At 36.4% G+C, this 16,700-nt stretch overlaps 1 protein-coding gene across 10 annotated transcripts in view; it reads left to right on the plus strand.

Annotated features, from left to right (window-relative positions):
* The window catches only part of JAK2 (Janus kinase 2), a 94,890-nt gene that overhangs the window by 26,635 nt on the left and 51,555 nt on the right, over positions 1-16,700 (plus strand). For 2 of the 10 annotated variants that reach the window (XM_033085548.1, XM_033085546.1), the window contains exons 2-4: positions 534-595; positions 12,143-12,287; positions 16,412-16,662. In XM_033085548.1, the coding sequence (XP_032941439.1) occupies positions 16,443-16,662 (220 nt within the window). In that variant the 5' untranslated portion in view covers positions 534-595; positions 12,143-12,287; positions 16,412-16,442. Of the gene's footprint in view, positions 1-533; positions 596-4,524; positions 4,680-12,123; positions 12,288-13,363; positions 13,436-14,989; positions 15,009-16,411; positions 16,663-16,700 lie in introns of those variants that run through there. The other 8 variants (XM_033085545.1, XM_033085544.1, XM_033085552.1 and 5 more) reach the window with 6 other exon arrangements.

Consider the following 16,700-nt stretch of genomic DNA (forward strand, 5'->3'; position numbering starts at 1 on the left):
TATTAACTGCTTGAAGTAATGTAGAGGGCATTGCATCCTGCATAGTAATGGCATTTAGAGTGGACCAGAACCACAGTCACTAAAAATTTTGTTTCTATTGTAGGCATGAGGAGTATCTTGGTCACTGATGATGTGCTGAATAACACACACCTACAGCTTTTGTTAGAGTTGTTCACAGTAGCATCACATTTCTTACCTAATTATATAATTTCTGAACTCTAAAGAGTAATTGAGAATGGAATTAATAAACACTGTGTAGAATCACTGTGTTGTGTTTCTTTGAGAGGTGTTAAATATATTGATATATATTACACAAATGTGTTTCTCTCAGTGCTTTTTTTCCCTTGGTATGATTTGGTTTCTTCCTTATTCATGCCCTTTGTTTTGAACTCTGTGTGTTCATGAGAATTTCTTTCTCTTTTCTCTCCCTGAGGTTTTTTCTGTATACTAAAACTGAAAAGTGAAAAATGAGAAACTGTATGGGAAGAGTTACAATGAAGGTGGAAATTTAAAATGGATTTTTTTGTTTGCAGTGTTCAAGCAATTTGAAGATTTTTCAACTATTTACTTTAAATGAAAGACTGATTAGATAAAGGTGAGTTTGCAATGAAATTTTTGCTCTTAAATATTTTATGAAACAAAGAATTTTGTTTCTATCTGGTTTACCAATGGTTCACAGTGTAAGCCTAGGGAAATTATTTAGACCCTTGTGTTACATCCAGTAAGTAAGAGAAGTGACAGTGTTTTATGTAAAGCATCCTAATATTCAACTGCAGTGGAAACTGAAAATATTAGGGTTATTTTGCATTTTTACAGACTTGTTCAAATATGTAGAGATTGTCAAGAATAGGGGAAGGGTTCTGGTGATGCTGAGGCTAAGATTGTCACTGACAGATGCGTGTTCTCTTTTATAGCAAAACCACATTGTGGGGGTTTGTTTTTAACCAAATTTGATACTAAAGAGTGCTATCAGAAATCTAAAAAAATTAAGGCCTTGGTCTGATGACTTCTGTCATTTGGCTGGGGTTTTTTTTGTATTTTCTTCTTGTCTGTGTGCTAGTCAAAAGGATGTAGTGCCCTGTGACTGTATTTAATGACATGTAACTGAATTTACTCACTATTTAGCGGATTTGCAGACCAATATTGTTATATGTAGTTTGGGCCTAGATGTGGGTGGACTATTTCTTGCATCTACTGGTGATCAAAGTCCTTTCTAAGTGCCAATTAAGGGGGAAAAAAAGTATTTAAAAAACTGCTTACTGGTAGACATGGCAAACTCTGAAGCGCCATAGAGGGGAGAGGGATGTCCATTTATAGGTGCTGGAATGCCTGGTCAGAAGTAGTCTACTCAGACATTATTAATTCCTGCCTAGATTTTTAATGGGCTTTTGTTTGCTAATTGGAATATGTATTTAGCAAATCCAAGAACTACTAATATGTATAGTCATTTGTACTTATTTAGGAATATCCTTAGGAGCTCAAAGCATGCATAAATAGAGGAGAGACCATGGCTGGTTTTGAGTTCATTTCAGTGGACTTCAGCAATTTGTTCTGTAAATGTATGTACAAAACTACCTCTTAGAGCAACTAGGCCAGATGGAGACAATTCTTACTCATTATACTTTGCAAATTATGAAGAAACATGGCTGTAATAAACTGTGTTGCGCTTCTAAACTTAGCTCCAGCTTATCTAATTATTTGCATTCCATGAAATAAAAAGTATCAATGAGTTTGCAGTATCTTTTACAGGCATTTTTGGTGGGGGCGTAGCTGGATTTTTCATTGTGTCATGGTCTCAACTTGCTTTTGTCAGCTTTGCATTAGTCACATTCTGCTTTATCTTGGGAAGTGGTTCTTGGGGTTCATGCTTCTGTGCAATAGCTAGTTCCAAAACCTGGGGAGAGGTGTGAAATTCCTGTTTCATCAGAGCTGAGCTGAAGCTGCAAATAACTATGCAGAATATGCTGAAAATTCCGTAGAAAACTGAAGTGGCTTTTAAGTCTGAGATGATCTAGGAAAGAGTCCTTCTTCTATAATTTAGAGAATGGAGTATCTTAGATTTTTAACATATCACCTTAGGTAGAATCAGATTTCCTATCCATGAGTAGGTGTGAAAATAATGCTTTTAGACAATAATAGAACAGTAGGATTGCTGAGTTGGAGTGAGGATTTGCAGGGAGAGCTGAGGTGCCTTGGTTGACATTGGTTCACAGTGCATATATCTGCAGAACTTTTTGGGTAAGTACCCACAATGCTAAACACGTTGAAATGTGGGTGAAAGCCCTAGACTTCAGGGCTCAGAGGCAAAACTGGTGTTGGAGTTTGACTTAAGTACTGAGACACCTGAGTGTTTTCAGATTTTTTTTCTCATTTTCTGTCATCTGAAAGAATTTTAGGAGTAGTTAAATAATTGTTCAGTGGGAATTTTGCGGTGTAATATTTTTATAAACAACTTATCTGTTATTAAATACTGTTGTGCTATAAATGCTTTATCTTCATTTAATAATGCCTTGTCATAAAGGAACTGATAATAGCACAATCTGTAACAACACATTTTAAAATGCAGAAGAGAACACTGTATCTTCCTGTCTGATCATCTATATATCATAGACCAGTCAGTTACATTTGGGCTTTCTTCCTTCAAGTTCAGTAACATAGGATTATCTTAAACCTATTTTTGTAACAGTGCATCTCCTCCTCATGTTTTAAAACCAGGAAATACAGAATCCACTTCTTTCTTAACTGTTTTTTCCCAGTAGTTTGACACTCTTGTTTCTTAGAGAAAAATGTTTTTAAATAGGTATTTATTCTTAAGCTATTGTATATCCCATTTAAACAGTTCATTGTTTTTCACTGTGTTTTTTATTTCTTGAGTCTGTCAGGTAGTTTGCTTTGATCTTTTCAGTCTGTGGGGGCACAATTTTAATGCTCTTGCCTTCTCCAATTTTCTCACAATGTTTCAGGATATAATCTTGAAAATCATGAGGAAAGGTTTGTGTCATTTCAGAGCGTGGGTGGAAAAGCAATGTGAATATAGGCAATTCTAAGTTTATCTTAATTTCGAATATTTTCTTTCTCTTTAAAAGTGAAGTGTAAATTGAAATGCTTACTCATACTCAAAACAGAGTTCTGTAAGTACTGGATACACGTGATGATAATTTGGCTCTTCTGCAGAGTTTGGGGAAGCATCAGTCTCTTGTGTTTTTTTAAATGTTCAAGAGAACACAGGCTGTTTGAAATGTTACATTGTGAAGATATTTTTGTCTTAATGTTTCTTTCTCCTTGTCACTTCTATTAGACTTCTGCAGAATCTTTGCTAGTGGTATATTTTATGAAAAACCTTTGTTTACTTTCAGAGCCCTGGGCTTGCATTTTTTTCTGACAATCTGCGTTTATAGAGATAACATGATCTTGGCAAAGCATGTAGTGCAGTATCTTTGCAAAAACTGTCTGGTACTTCAGATAGGGAACAAGTGGAGACCTCACAGGCCATTGATGTTTAAGGAAACATTAAATAAACTATCAAGCAAGTACATTTTCCTGAATTGTAAAGATAAAGCATCAACATTGCTGTCATAAATTATTCAGCAATACTAAGCATTAATATAGGATTTTAAAAAAGAATGTATTTTTTTGTAAAATTACCTCAGCTCCTCTACCCAAGAGTAACAAGAAGCTGCAATATTTGTTATAATATCTCTCTATATAATTACACTCTTTATATATTGATATCGATTTTTGTATTGATACAATAATTGAACTCTGAATCATTATTTGACTTGTGAATGCATTTACATAGTCTTGACTTTATTATTTAGTCAAACTTCTACAGAAATAATTTGATTTCATATATTTCTGTAGCAATTGCTTGAATTTTTCAGATTGTTTCTTGTATGTTTTAGACGGTCTTCATTATGTTTTGTTATCTCCTATTATGTGACCAGACCCTGACTCCATAACGATTTATGAAAGTACCTAATGATAGCCTTGTTGAAACTTCATAGGATCTAAGCTGGATGGCAGGGAGAGAAGTGTTGTGAGTTTGTGTTTGTTTTTCCTTTGGTTGGATTTTTGGCGGGGATCTTAGGGAGGATTTTTGTTTGTTTGCTCGCTTGGTTTTTTGGGGGGGAGGGTGTTTTTTAAGGGAGAGTTGTAAGTAATATTAGTGTCCTGAGTTCCTGTAACTGATGTGTCATCATAAAGAGCTAGCTTGGTTTCCTTTACAAGACTTTAGGCACTTGTCCAAAGACAATGAGGAAGGAGAGCAATGCCAGCAAAATCCCCTAGAAACCCTTGAGGAGGGAATTTGTACTATGAAATTTGCATTAGTTCTGACCTTTTGATGCACAATTTCTTAACTGAAGCTGAAAAAGCAGGGTAGGCTGAAGAAAGTATTTCTGGAGAGTCCAGAGGAGATACTGACATCTCTTGCTCTTGGCTGTTTGTAAGAGTTTGCTGATTCACTCTGACTTAACTGTTATCCTGTTTACATGCTGACAGTTATTTCTGCAAAGAGCTAATTTGTTGAAGTGCATGTTTCCAAATTCTGTTCAGATAGTGTAGCTGGCGTAGGAGTAGTTCCTTCGTCCAGATGTTTTCACATTTTTGATGTCTCTGTCTCAGATTTACTGGATTTGTTTCCTCCTGCATTTCACAGAAAAAATGTTACAGAACTCAAGGTAATGCATGTTTTGTTTTATCACTCAGCTTATTATTGAGATTTTCTTGTCCAAGACCACTTTACCCTTTGCATTGGTCAAGTAATGAAAACTGGGAGAGAAAAGGGGCCAAATAACCTATAAAGTTGGGAGCAACAGGACTGACATCTTACAAACATAGTATTATGGAGAAAATTGTGGATCTTTGTGTGGTTTCTCTTTTTGTAGGCAGAAGTGCTGGTTGGGGTTATGATTATTATATTCTTCATGGTACTATATTGTGTATGGCAGAGTGTAAAAGTATACTTTTAATCTCTAAAGGTAGACTTTTAGAAGTTTGGCAGAGTAGTAGTTTAATTTGTGATATTCTGGAGTTGAAACTCTAGGCACCATTTCACCTAGAATGACAGAATGAGGAGACCTAGTGATACTGTTCAATGAAATTATTTCTCACTTAAGTGACTGCAAATTTCATTAAACAGTCTTTGAGGTCTGAGTAACAGATTTTTTTCTTAAGATATTCTAATTCTTGGGCAGGAATCAGGATCATTCATTGCTCTCTTTTTGTTCTCTTTTGTCTCTCTTTTGTGATACTAAATGCAATCTGTATTGGAAGAGGAAAGCCACAAAATAAACCTTGAGGGTGAAAGCATGTTTTAAAACATTGTTTTGACACTTCTCACCTTTAGAATGGCTCTTCCTCTTTCTCTTTACCTCCTACTTACCTAGAGAAGATTTGGTGATGTCACCCCCCTTTCCCCCTACTTCATAGTCTTCTGCTCCTGATTTTCAGGAAAATTCTAGCTCTTCAGCCTTCTTGAGCTCTGTATGTAGTGTGAACACATATGACAGTTACTGTAGAGGCAGTAGTTTTACTAAACTCTGAGGAGGGAAGTTTCCAGACTGGGGAAATGAGATAAGAGTGCAAGAAAATGGAGATGACAAAATTCAGAGGAAAGTCCAACAGAGTTTAACTTTTTAAAATCCAGATCTTGGAAAAGTCTTCCTGAACAAATGCAAGCAGGGCAATTTATACTAATAGCCAATGGCAACTGGACAGAGTTAGGACTGGGTTTTCCTTACAGAAATGTTTGCTGTGAGAAACTCTTTTTCTTCTGCGAGGAAGAGAACCTTGTCCTTTCTCTGCTTGAGCAAATGACTCTGCTTGATTTGATTTGTTGTATTGATATTTTGCTTAAAAGATAATATTTTTTATGGGCTCAGAACTCCAGGGTGCATCTGTAGTGGGAGAGTGTCAAAGATCTGATGTCTTTCAGAAGTACCAGACTACTGCAAGTGGTGGGTCTTGCCTGTTCTCTGTTGTATTCCACAGTTAAGCTGCTAAAAACAGAATGTACCTGGGAAATCCTTGCCTGGCACAGAAGGCTGGGAGAAGAGTAACTGGTTTGAAACCTCTTCCACTGTGATACAGGTGTTGCCTGCTGGCAACTCTTCAGCACTCACTGACTGCAGTGTGAAATGTATATGACTTCTGGTACCTTAGCACAGCCTGCAAGGTTCTTGACGGCATCTGTAAACCAATGTCTGTTTTGCAACTGTTGATGCTATTCTTTGACCTTGCAGTACTGTAGCAACAAGTGCTGGTTCATGTTTTCACAAATCGCTCTTCAATTATGACAGCAGGAATTGCATTTGGCAAGGAATAGCTCTTTCTTCAAAACTGTCTTCCAGCATCACCTCCCAACTGTCTCAATCTTGCAACATTTAAGAAAGCAAAGTAATTTCACAGACTACTTCACTGTTGTTGTAATTTTTGCTTTTGTTTGCACTCCCAGTATTTATTTTAACTTGTGAGTGTAGCTGTAACTATATATATTCTTATATATTCTCCAGAGGTTGTTGAAGGGTTTTTCCCCAAGGCAGTATTTTTTAACAAAAAATGTCTTGTAATAGAAAAATACTTTTTATTTCTGCTTTGGTGGTTTGTTGGAATATTTTTTCAACATCAAAATGTTATTTTTTCATTGAACCTTTTTTTATAATTTCCTGACTTCTTCATAGTGCATTGGAAGTTTTTCCTACAAGAAACTGGTGCTTTGACTGTTCACTGTAGAACAGTAGCCCACTATTTTTTTGTACTCAAAAGCCAACCAAGCAGAATGAGTCTAGTAGGAAGCAATCCTGCTTTTTACTTGGAATTAATTTCTTCCATGTACACAGGGGCACTGGAAATTCCTGTTTAATATCTTTCTGAAATAAATCAAATAATCAATTCAGGAAGACCTGTGCTCTAGTAAGTAACTTTTGTTCCATGGTCTGAGCTGTTAAACAGTACTCAGGTTTTGGTACAGTTAACAAAAAAACAATCTAGTATGATGTGGCATACTTGTGAAAATATCACTTAGTCCTAATTTTGGTGTTGTCATATTTTATTACATCACTTTAAAATAATTTGGGAGATATGTTAGGGAATAAAGGTAAATTGGTGATATTTTTCACATGCTTCATGCAAAAGGTCTTCCTGAGCCATTATTGTTACTTTTCTTATGTCTCCTCTGTATATAAAGATGTGCAGATAATGATGCCTCTGAATGGACTAAGGACCCTTAGATGCCATTATCTTGGGACATAATCTGTGCCAAATGATTGGGCAACTGTTCGAATTGCTTGGAAATTTTCTGATGAAATAGACTTTTGCTGAAATTTATCACCATGGTGAAATATTTTGCAGATGTGGACCAACTTTTTCCAAAGTTGTAATGGAACTTAAATAGAGCTGTTGCTTCTGGGCAGGTCTTTGATTCGATTCCTTCTCTGGTAACTCACCTACTTGGCAGGTTACTGTGGTGTTGAGGCTTCTGCTTGAGTGTGGTGTTTCTGGCAGCAGCCCCAGGTAGTTTTCTTCTGCAGTAAGTGCAGTGATTACTTCATTCCATTGTGAAGAACTTGGAAATCACAATTTAAAAATTTCTAATCAGAATGGAAAGGTGATAAACCTTATATTAACAGCTTCTATCTACTTAGTCCCTGTGTTTCATATGAGCAGATCAGGCCAAGACTATTACTCTTTTCTTACGCAAAAGTTCATGAACTGAATTGTGGAAACTGGTTGAGGTTTTCCAAGTGGAAACTGTAAGCAAATGTTTTCTTTGCTTCTCTACCTTTTTCTTCTTTTTTTTTTTTTTGGTCACATTTTGTCATTGGTATGTTTATCTGACAACTTCCTTATGTATTTGCTTGCTACTACATGCATTCAAATTTTGGTATATTAAAGAGAAGATTTATGTGTGCTATTAGTATGCACCTGATAAAGAGGAAGACTCCTTTGGAGTTACTTAACTTTTGGGGCTTGTTTCTTGTAGGAGCAGTTGTTTCCTTGTGTAGCTTTACCTCATGACAGGGCAACAATAGGCCTAGCATATTAGAAAAATTACTGAAAACTGAAGACACACTCCTTTTTCCCTAAACATCTTTAAATATGCTTCAGGAAAGTATTTTATATTTTCATGAAAACTGTTTTTAAGGTCAGAATAAATATTACCTGAGAAAAAAACCCAGATTTTTAATGCAGAAGATGGCGCAAATAAAGCACGGATTAACTTTATTTATGGACTTGGCACCTGTTATCAAAATAGTGGGAAGAAGTTCTCAGATTTTCCAGATTGCTTAGTATTTTTGAAAGTATTGTTGAATATTTTGACAACGTTAACCAGGAGAATATTTTCTTATGAATATATACTGGAAATACATGAATCTGTTGCTGTGAATTTTTTGTGAAATTGTCACTGATGTGGCGTGTTCTGACTGAACAAAGACTTCATAACCTCTTGTTAGTCCATTAAAAAGCACTGTCATTCTGTACAAGGTGGTCTTTTAAGAATGCAGTACTTTATTGCCTGTCAGAATAGTGTACACATTTGGTTTCCTGAATTTAGTATACTTTTGTTTTTAAAGCAACCCATTGAAACAAGCTTGCATATGTAAAGAAAATTAGACCAGATTTGCCAGGATACCGCATGTCACATGTGCAGAATATGAAAACTATTATTATCGTTGTAAGATTTTAAACTTTTGATAGCATAACAAACCATGCTGAGCACGTTATGGGCAAGCTTAATTGTGTCTGTGCGTTCAAATTGAACTGCAAAGACTGTAATTAAATATTAAGTATACATGTTAAGCATAAACTTAATATCAAATTAGCCAAAATAATGGCAAGCAGGACACTGAATGACTTTTTTCCTTAGTCTAAGTTTGGATTTAGAGATAAAAACTTTGCTTTGTTCGTTTGGAACAAGATACATGATACCCTTTAGCACCTTGTGATGTTCTATTACTACTGATTAATGTAAGATTTGTTAGCACTTTTTGTGATACTGTGCTGTAATTTTAATCCCCTGTCACAGGCAGAGTGAGATCTTGAGACAAAGTTTATTTTAAAAGCTGCCATTGAGTCACGAGGTGGAGAAGGGACCCCCTTGCCTTCTAAATTCCTTCTCTAATAGGAGCCTGGTCTGGCTGGATCCAATCTCGGTGCCCAACTCATAGTTTTAGGTCTAAGAAGTTATAGGCTTGTGATTGAACCTTTGTACAGCTTTGTCCCACAGGATTAAGGGAGGCAAACCAGATATATTTACATAAAAATGAATTATTTATTATAATTATTAAACATAAAGATCTTAATCAGAATTATTTACTACTCAATATAAAAAGTAAAATTAGGATTGTATGGTGTGTACTATGTCAATGTAATTATATTAAAGCAATTCCATTAAACTAGGAAAGAAACCCCCTAAAAATTATTAAGGAGACTGATGTTACTTACCCATATCACCAACTGTGGGCAAATCTGCTTCATTTAACCTGGAGGAGTAGAGCATCCTCACTCAAGGAAGGAATTTCCACACATACTCTTCAAGAAGTGGTATTTTAGAATGTTTGAAAGTGGAACTGTACTTTCAGAGTATAAAGTGATTAACTGTCTGTCATAGCCAGGCCACCAGATCTGCCACATATTCACCTCACAATCAGGATGTTTAACTTTAGTGTTGATGAGTCAGACTAGTTTAACATAATCAATACCAAAAGCAGCATTACACTCCCTTTTAGTTCACTACAGATAGCTTTTCAAAATAGGGCATTTACTCCTTTCCAGGCAGAGAATCCTACTATACCACCTACCTGCCATTACTTGGCAAGGGTTTCATTACTGATAGTCATTTCAATTCCTTGAAAGAAGGATGTACGTATGAGCAGATGGAAAGTATGCACATTCCTGTCATCTTTGGCTTACTGGCAATAAACATATTGAGTTGCTGGGAGGCAACCTATGTCTTCAAGGCCTTGCTTGTCAGTAAAAAATACTATTTAATCTTTCTGCTTTCACTAGTAGACTGAGTAGCTGGTGACACAGGCACAAACACTAATTGTATTTATAGCACTTCTGAAGGCATGTTGAAATAACAAGTGCTGTATTGTGTTCTTTGCAGACAGTGGCAACTTGGAGATGATGGACTAATTTGTTTTGACTGAGGTTCATTAGACTCTTGAGTTTGTTTTGGAATTGGGCATTTAAACTCCTGCAGCTACCAGAAATGAGAACCAATAGAGGGAAGGAGGAAATAGGGGAGCTAGATCCTGACAAGTTAGTGCACTGTGAGATTGTTACAGCATCTCTGCTTCCGAAAGAGTAAGTTGAGTCAGATGAGACTTAGTCTGAAAGTATGTGAACTGAATAGCTTTATTAAACCTTGATGCAGATCCTGTAAATGGGTATGTCAGTAAATGTGTGCTGAAGAAAAAGTACTTGACTCTCTTAAAAAATGGACTAGGGAGAAAGAGAGAAATATGTCACATGAGCTGGTTCAACTTGGAGTTTTTCATGTCTTGAGTTTCCATGCTTCTTATTCATACCTGTAAGCTGCTCTTTCATAAGCAAGCAATCATTTTTATTTGTCATGTGAAGAATAGACTTTATATTAGGCTGCTTTATTGATTTTTTTTTTTTTTTTTTACCTGTGAAACGCAAGCTGCAGTGTTACTGAGGCTGTTCAAAATGTTGCAGTCCTTTTTCTGCGGGATTTGTGGAAAAACTACACAGTTAAACATAGATAAATCTTCATGCCATTTTTCTAAATCAGGAGCCTGACTGGGAATTACAAATGCTAGGCAGTCCTGAGCATGAAGCAGCACTTTTGAAATAGAAAATAAATTAGAATACCCACAACACTCCTTAATCTGAAACCTGCATGAACAGGTGGTTATTCTCTGCTTTGTTTGAAGGCTGTGCTCTCAGATCCGTGTGCATGGAATGTGTGCTCAGTAGGTCAGAAATAGACAGCTCTCCGCCAAACAACCCTTCCTCTCTTCTTCTGGCACTTCATCACAAATCTGGAAAACTTGCACTGACTGTACTGTCCTTCAGATCAGATCCTGGTATGATCTGAAGCACATGGGGAGTTGCACGCAAAATAACACAGCTGTCCAAGCAAGGCAAAACTGGCTGTCTCTAATGCTAGTATTGCCAGAGGAGAAATGCTAATCATTGCCATCAGTCTGACTTCTGTGGGGAAAGATGCTGAATTTACTGCTCACGGAGATGGGTTCTTTTTTGGGGAGGGTAGAAGGGGCTGCGTGTGGTATTCATGATTGACTCAGTCAGCACAGCACATGGACCTGAGGAAGCTGTGTTGAAGTCTTCACTGCTGTTCCAGGAGATAACAGTCTGAAGAGTCATCCAACATAAAACTTGAAGAGTTCTCCATTCTGAATTCTGCCCCCTTCAAACTTCCATTGTATTTCCCCCACCTTTATTCAGTTTTAAAATTAATTTTCGGTTCTCTGTCAGGCCCTTCCTGTGTTGAGAGGGTCACAAAGGGAATGTATATGTTTTTTCACTGCTGCAGGAAGCTGCTGTTGTGCTTAAGAGCTTTCAAATAGTTTCCTGCAAAAGTGTTGCGCAAAGAGTTCAAAGGGTGGGTGTGCCCTTGCCCTTCCTGCTACAAGACAGTTGATCTTAATTTCCACGTGAATTGAGATGAGTGGGTGTTGGCACTTTTCAAACGGAATTAATTGTTGTGGCTAAAGGGATTACTACTACGTGAAGTGACCATACCATGTCTCTTTTTTGATTACTTTCCCTTTTTAATTTCTGTTTTCTCCATGTAATGCCATCAGCGGTTTTCTTAAACTGATGCTATATTTGCAGAAAACAAAAACATTGTTGTGTGCAAAAAACTCCTGATGTTTATATTTGAAATTGGGTATCTGCCTTCTACACCACTTTCTTGCTAGAACTTAGAAGCAGTCTCAGTATCAGAAATGTGGCTTATGTTTTTTTTAATTTTGTCTTTTAAAAAGCCTAGATTAAAAAAGTTCTTGGCAAAGATGACAGGAATTCGGGCAAGTAAGAAAGGGGTGTCACTTTATCTGTATCTAAATGCAGATTTGATTTCATCAATAATCATGCATTATGTACTATTCACAGCCATTAACATTTTTTTAGTATTGTACTTTTAATGCAGATACATTATGTTCCACCTCTGCCTGTGTGCCTGCTTTGTCTGACTTTCTGTGGATTCCTGCAGCAAGTGGATGGCTTGTGACATGCTTATTTAAAGGGCTTCATCACTCCCAAGTTTAGTACAGAGATTACTCAGCGATAAAAAGGTAATTAACTGTTGGGATTTATCTGTAATGAGAGGATGCTCTCATTTTTAAACCTTTGAAGTTGTACCACATGAAGTGGTATGGCAAATGACCATGGCTCAGGAGACTTCCCTTCAACAGCCACCTATTGCCTAAAACGCTCCCTGCCTCACACCCCGCCCCCCCCAAAAAACCCCTCCATAAGTTGAAAAACAATCCTTAAAGGCTTTGAATGCTGCATATTATTAAACCATGAGAATTTTGTATGCACTCTGTGTTTTAGTGAAATGTTTCCATAAGCTATGATTTTCAATCTCATTAACCAATTTCGTGATGGTTGACTTAAAAAGAACCACACAAATTACTGCAGCCCAGTGTGGCTGGTGAAAATAATTGTTAGGCGCATTGCCAGTACAAAAGTCAACAGAGAATTGTATGTAGACATAAACTATTGTAGATGCTGGTGATTATGGTTAGAGCTATGTATGGAATGGTTAATCTTATACTTTAGAGACCATGACTTAAAATATTCCCTGAATTTGGAACACAAAATAATTCTATTGAACCAAATAATCTGTTCATCCTTACCAGAATCACATCTCTTACAGGTAGTAGTTTTCATCTCCTAAATATCATCCTTATATCTCAGACTTTGTTACCTGTTCCTACTTATTACTTAGATAATTGGTTAGGCTGTTTTTGTAATTGAGTCTTCATTATGTCAGACATCCACTCTAAGATGTGTTTGGACTTGGTATAGTTTTTTTTTTGTTCAAACAAATGCTTTTGTGGTACCGAGCAATTTATCTACAAAAGTCACATTCTAAATATATTAAATCCTTTCGTACAGCTGTGAGAATTACTTACATTCTTTACAGAAACACAGAATTTATTTTGAATAACAGTATGATATCAAATCTGTATGCCCCAGAAAATTATCCTCAGTGTGTTCTGCAAACAGCTATGCTATTGTCTTCCAGTATGTTTGGTCCCAAATGCTTAACTCCATCAGAAGAATAGGTCATATTTAAAATATACTACATCAACAGCAGCTGATTTTTTTTGCCATGTTTAGTGTTTCTGTTTTGTTAACATAGTGGTCTCTTAATGGAACAAAGCAGGGAAAACCAAGTGTGTCCGATTGGAGACTCGTCTGCTAAGAAAAACAGGTGAAAGCAGTTTTATTTTGTTTTTCACAGCACTAGCATGTGGTGACGTTGTGTTTAAGTTACTTTGCATGTGGGGCACTGCCCATATAACTGCTTTAGTTACATGTATAAGACAGAGGCCAAGAAAATGTATTTTCTGTTTTCAGTGAAGAAAATTATATAGGAATATTTTTTGGTTTCACCTATTTTGTCTGTACTTTGACATTAAAGATAAATTTGAAACTTGAAAGTTATTTAATTTGAAGTCATGACACAATTTTCCCAATAGTATCTCTTGAGATTTTTTTCACGTTGTCACTTGGAACCTTTGAAATTAGTGCAACAAATAGAACATGGTATTCTGTTACAGTATTTACTTCGCATTTTTTACAGCATTTTGTTCCTATTACACATTCTTATGTGTGATAAAGCAAGGTTCCCTTCTTGGTTTATTAAGTTTTTTAATACAGAAATAAAGAGGGAATGATAGAAGTGTTTTAGAAGGGCAAATATGTTGTAAATGCACAGACTTTATGAAGGAGAGGCAGGCACAAACACATGCACTTGTGAATATTTCTGTTCAGTATTGGATAGATATAAAGCCAAGTGATCAAGATGGAAAGATCTGTCAGTTCAGGTCAAGGTTTGAGCAAACAGAGGGTTGATATTGGAATATTTTGTGAAAACTGCTGTAGTAATTAAAGATGGCCCCCTGTGGAGATTAAAACTGTGGGTTGAAGCTGTGAATGTTTTATAAAAGCAAGTTGTAGAACACAAATATTACATTTTGCATAATGTTGATGGAAGTAGTGAGAAATCTTTAAATATAATGTTTCTAGTCATGTGGTTGTTATTTTCTTCTAAAAAACAGTAATCCCTTGTTGAATTAAGAGGGATACTTTTTCTCCTTAAACATATACTTGTTACCTGTGCTACCTTAAGAGCTAAAAGCACATATCTTCTCAGTTGAAGGTGGCTGGCTCTGTAAATGAGGCATAGGGAATCCATATATCCTCTACATAAGGGCCTAAGGAATGTGGTGAATGACATTTGCATCTAGCCATTCATATTTGTATATCTATGATACACTGATTCTTTGTGTTGCTTAGTTTGGGAAGTAAAAGGGTACATTTTTCACTTGGTGATGGTATTTTTTTTCTTTTATCTTTCCCCCAGAATTAGTGAAATGTGTTGTGGTTTCCATAGCACACATAATCTTTAGTTCACAATAGTGAATATTCATACTCTCATCTTTTCTTAAGTAGTTGGTGTTAGGAACAGAAGAATTTAAACAAACAACTCAAAACATGTTCCAAACAGCTCTTTTATGATAAGCAACATAGTTCAATACAAATAAAAGCTGTTGAAAATAATTCTTTAAGAATGTAACACCCATATACCTGTGCAAAACACTAAACATATTTTTAACTTAAACATTTACATTTTCAAGTACAGTATCTTTATTAAAGATTTGATCTCTTCAGCAGCAACATGCAGACCCTTAGTGAGTTTGGGAATGTCATCAAGCTGGCTAGTACAGCTGAAGGATTGAGGGAAGGGACACCATCCAGCAGCACCTTGACAGACTTGAGAAGTGAGTCATGGGAAACTCATAAACTCAACAAGGCCAAGTGCACCTGGTCTTGCATCTGGGTTAGAGCAATCTCCCGGATTGGTACGGGCTGGAGGATGAATTGATTTGTGAGCAGCCCTATGGATGAGGACTTGGGGATCCTGGTAGATAAAGAAATGAGATGTGAGCTGGTAGTGTGCACTTGCACCACAGAAAACCACTTTCATCATATAAAAAGAAGCATTGCCAGCAGGTCAAGTGGTGTGATTCTCCTCAACTTCTCTGCTGTACCTTTGTGAGATTACACTTGGGGTCCTGTGTCCAGCTCTGGGGCCCCTAGCACAGTAGGAGTGAGTCTGGAAAAGGGCGACAAAAACCGTCAGAATGCTAGAGTGCTTCTTCTATGAGGAAGGACTGACACAGCTGGGGTTGTTCACCTTAAAGACAAGGAGACATGAGGGTGACCTTATTGTGGCCCAAACCATTCTTTGATTCTAAAAGAATTTAATCTTTATAATTGACTTGTTTAGACCTATTCTGCATTTTCAGAATATGAAATGCAGAATTTCAGGTGATCGCCACTTGGAATCACTTCTAATAAAAGCAAGCTTTTAGACTGTGATCTAAGATTTTTGTCTCAAGCATGAATTATACAGATTAAAATCATGATACAGTCACGGAGAAGTAAAGATAATCTTCAAGAAGCTTTTGGAATATGCTATCTAATCTCATATTTTTAAATCTTTTTGTCATTATCAGATATATCTCCGGTTATTTATTACATTATTCGTCTTCATTATTACATTATTGGTCTTTTCTTTGTTTACTTTATCAGAGAGAACTGGTTTTTTGAGAGCAGATTAAATGATTTTTTTTTGAAATAAGGTGGTTTTGGAAGATCTTCCATTCCTAGGTACAAACCAAGTCTTCTAGATTTTCATCTCAGTTAGCACCTGTTTTTTAAAGTATCTGCTTACAATGAAAACTCAGCTGCGAAGTGCTGTTTCTATCCTTCTCTTAATCAGTGCTAGTTTGTGACCCAACTAGTTATTTTGTCTTCGGAGTTTAAATTGAGAATAAAATTACTTGTTCATATCTCATTAAAGCAATTCTTTTGGCTTTCAGGTTTAATTAACATGCGGCAAGTGAGCACATGCTGTCTTAAAATCCAGTGAAAAGTGATAATCCTCTAGCTGGATTCCCAGTTAATGTTTTGTTTTTTCCTGTAATACTGCCAGTTACTTTTCCTCTAGGGCTATGTAGCAGATAAAAGAGACTTAGCTTTTCATAAATCACCTAAGCTGTTCTCTTCTCTTTAAATTTTAATGTTTTTTCAGTGTCAGAACAGTGCTGTCACTAAATGCAAATATTACAAAGAAAACCAAGTATAGTTAGTCAAGAAGTATTTCTTACATTTCTTTCAGGCAGATGCTCTGAACAGAACCGAAACAAACTATGGCTTGTCTTACAATGACAAATATGGAAAGTGCAGCAACTTCTACTGTCCACCAGAATGGTGACATCCATGGGAACAGCAGTGCACCCAAGCAGACAGAACCATTGCTTCAAGTCTACCTTTATCATTCTCCTGGGAAGACAGAAGGAGATTACCTTCAATTTTCAGCTGGAGAATATGTTGCAGAAGAGATTTGTGCTGTTGCCTGTAAAGCCTGTGGTAAGTATATACCAAACAGTTTATCTAATGAAGCAGTG

Source organism: Catharus ustulatus, chromosome Z, assembly GCF_009819885.2.
Source record: "Catharus ustulatus isolate bCatUst1 chromosome Z, bCatUst1.pri.v2, whole genome shotgun sequence".
Classification (NCBI taxonomy): Eukaryota; Metazoa; Chordata; class Aves; order Passeriformes; family Turdidae; genus Catharus; species Catharus ustulatus.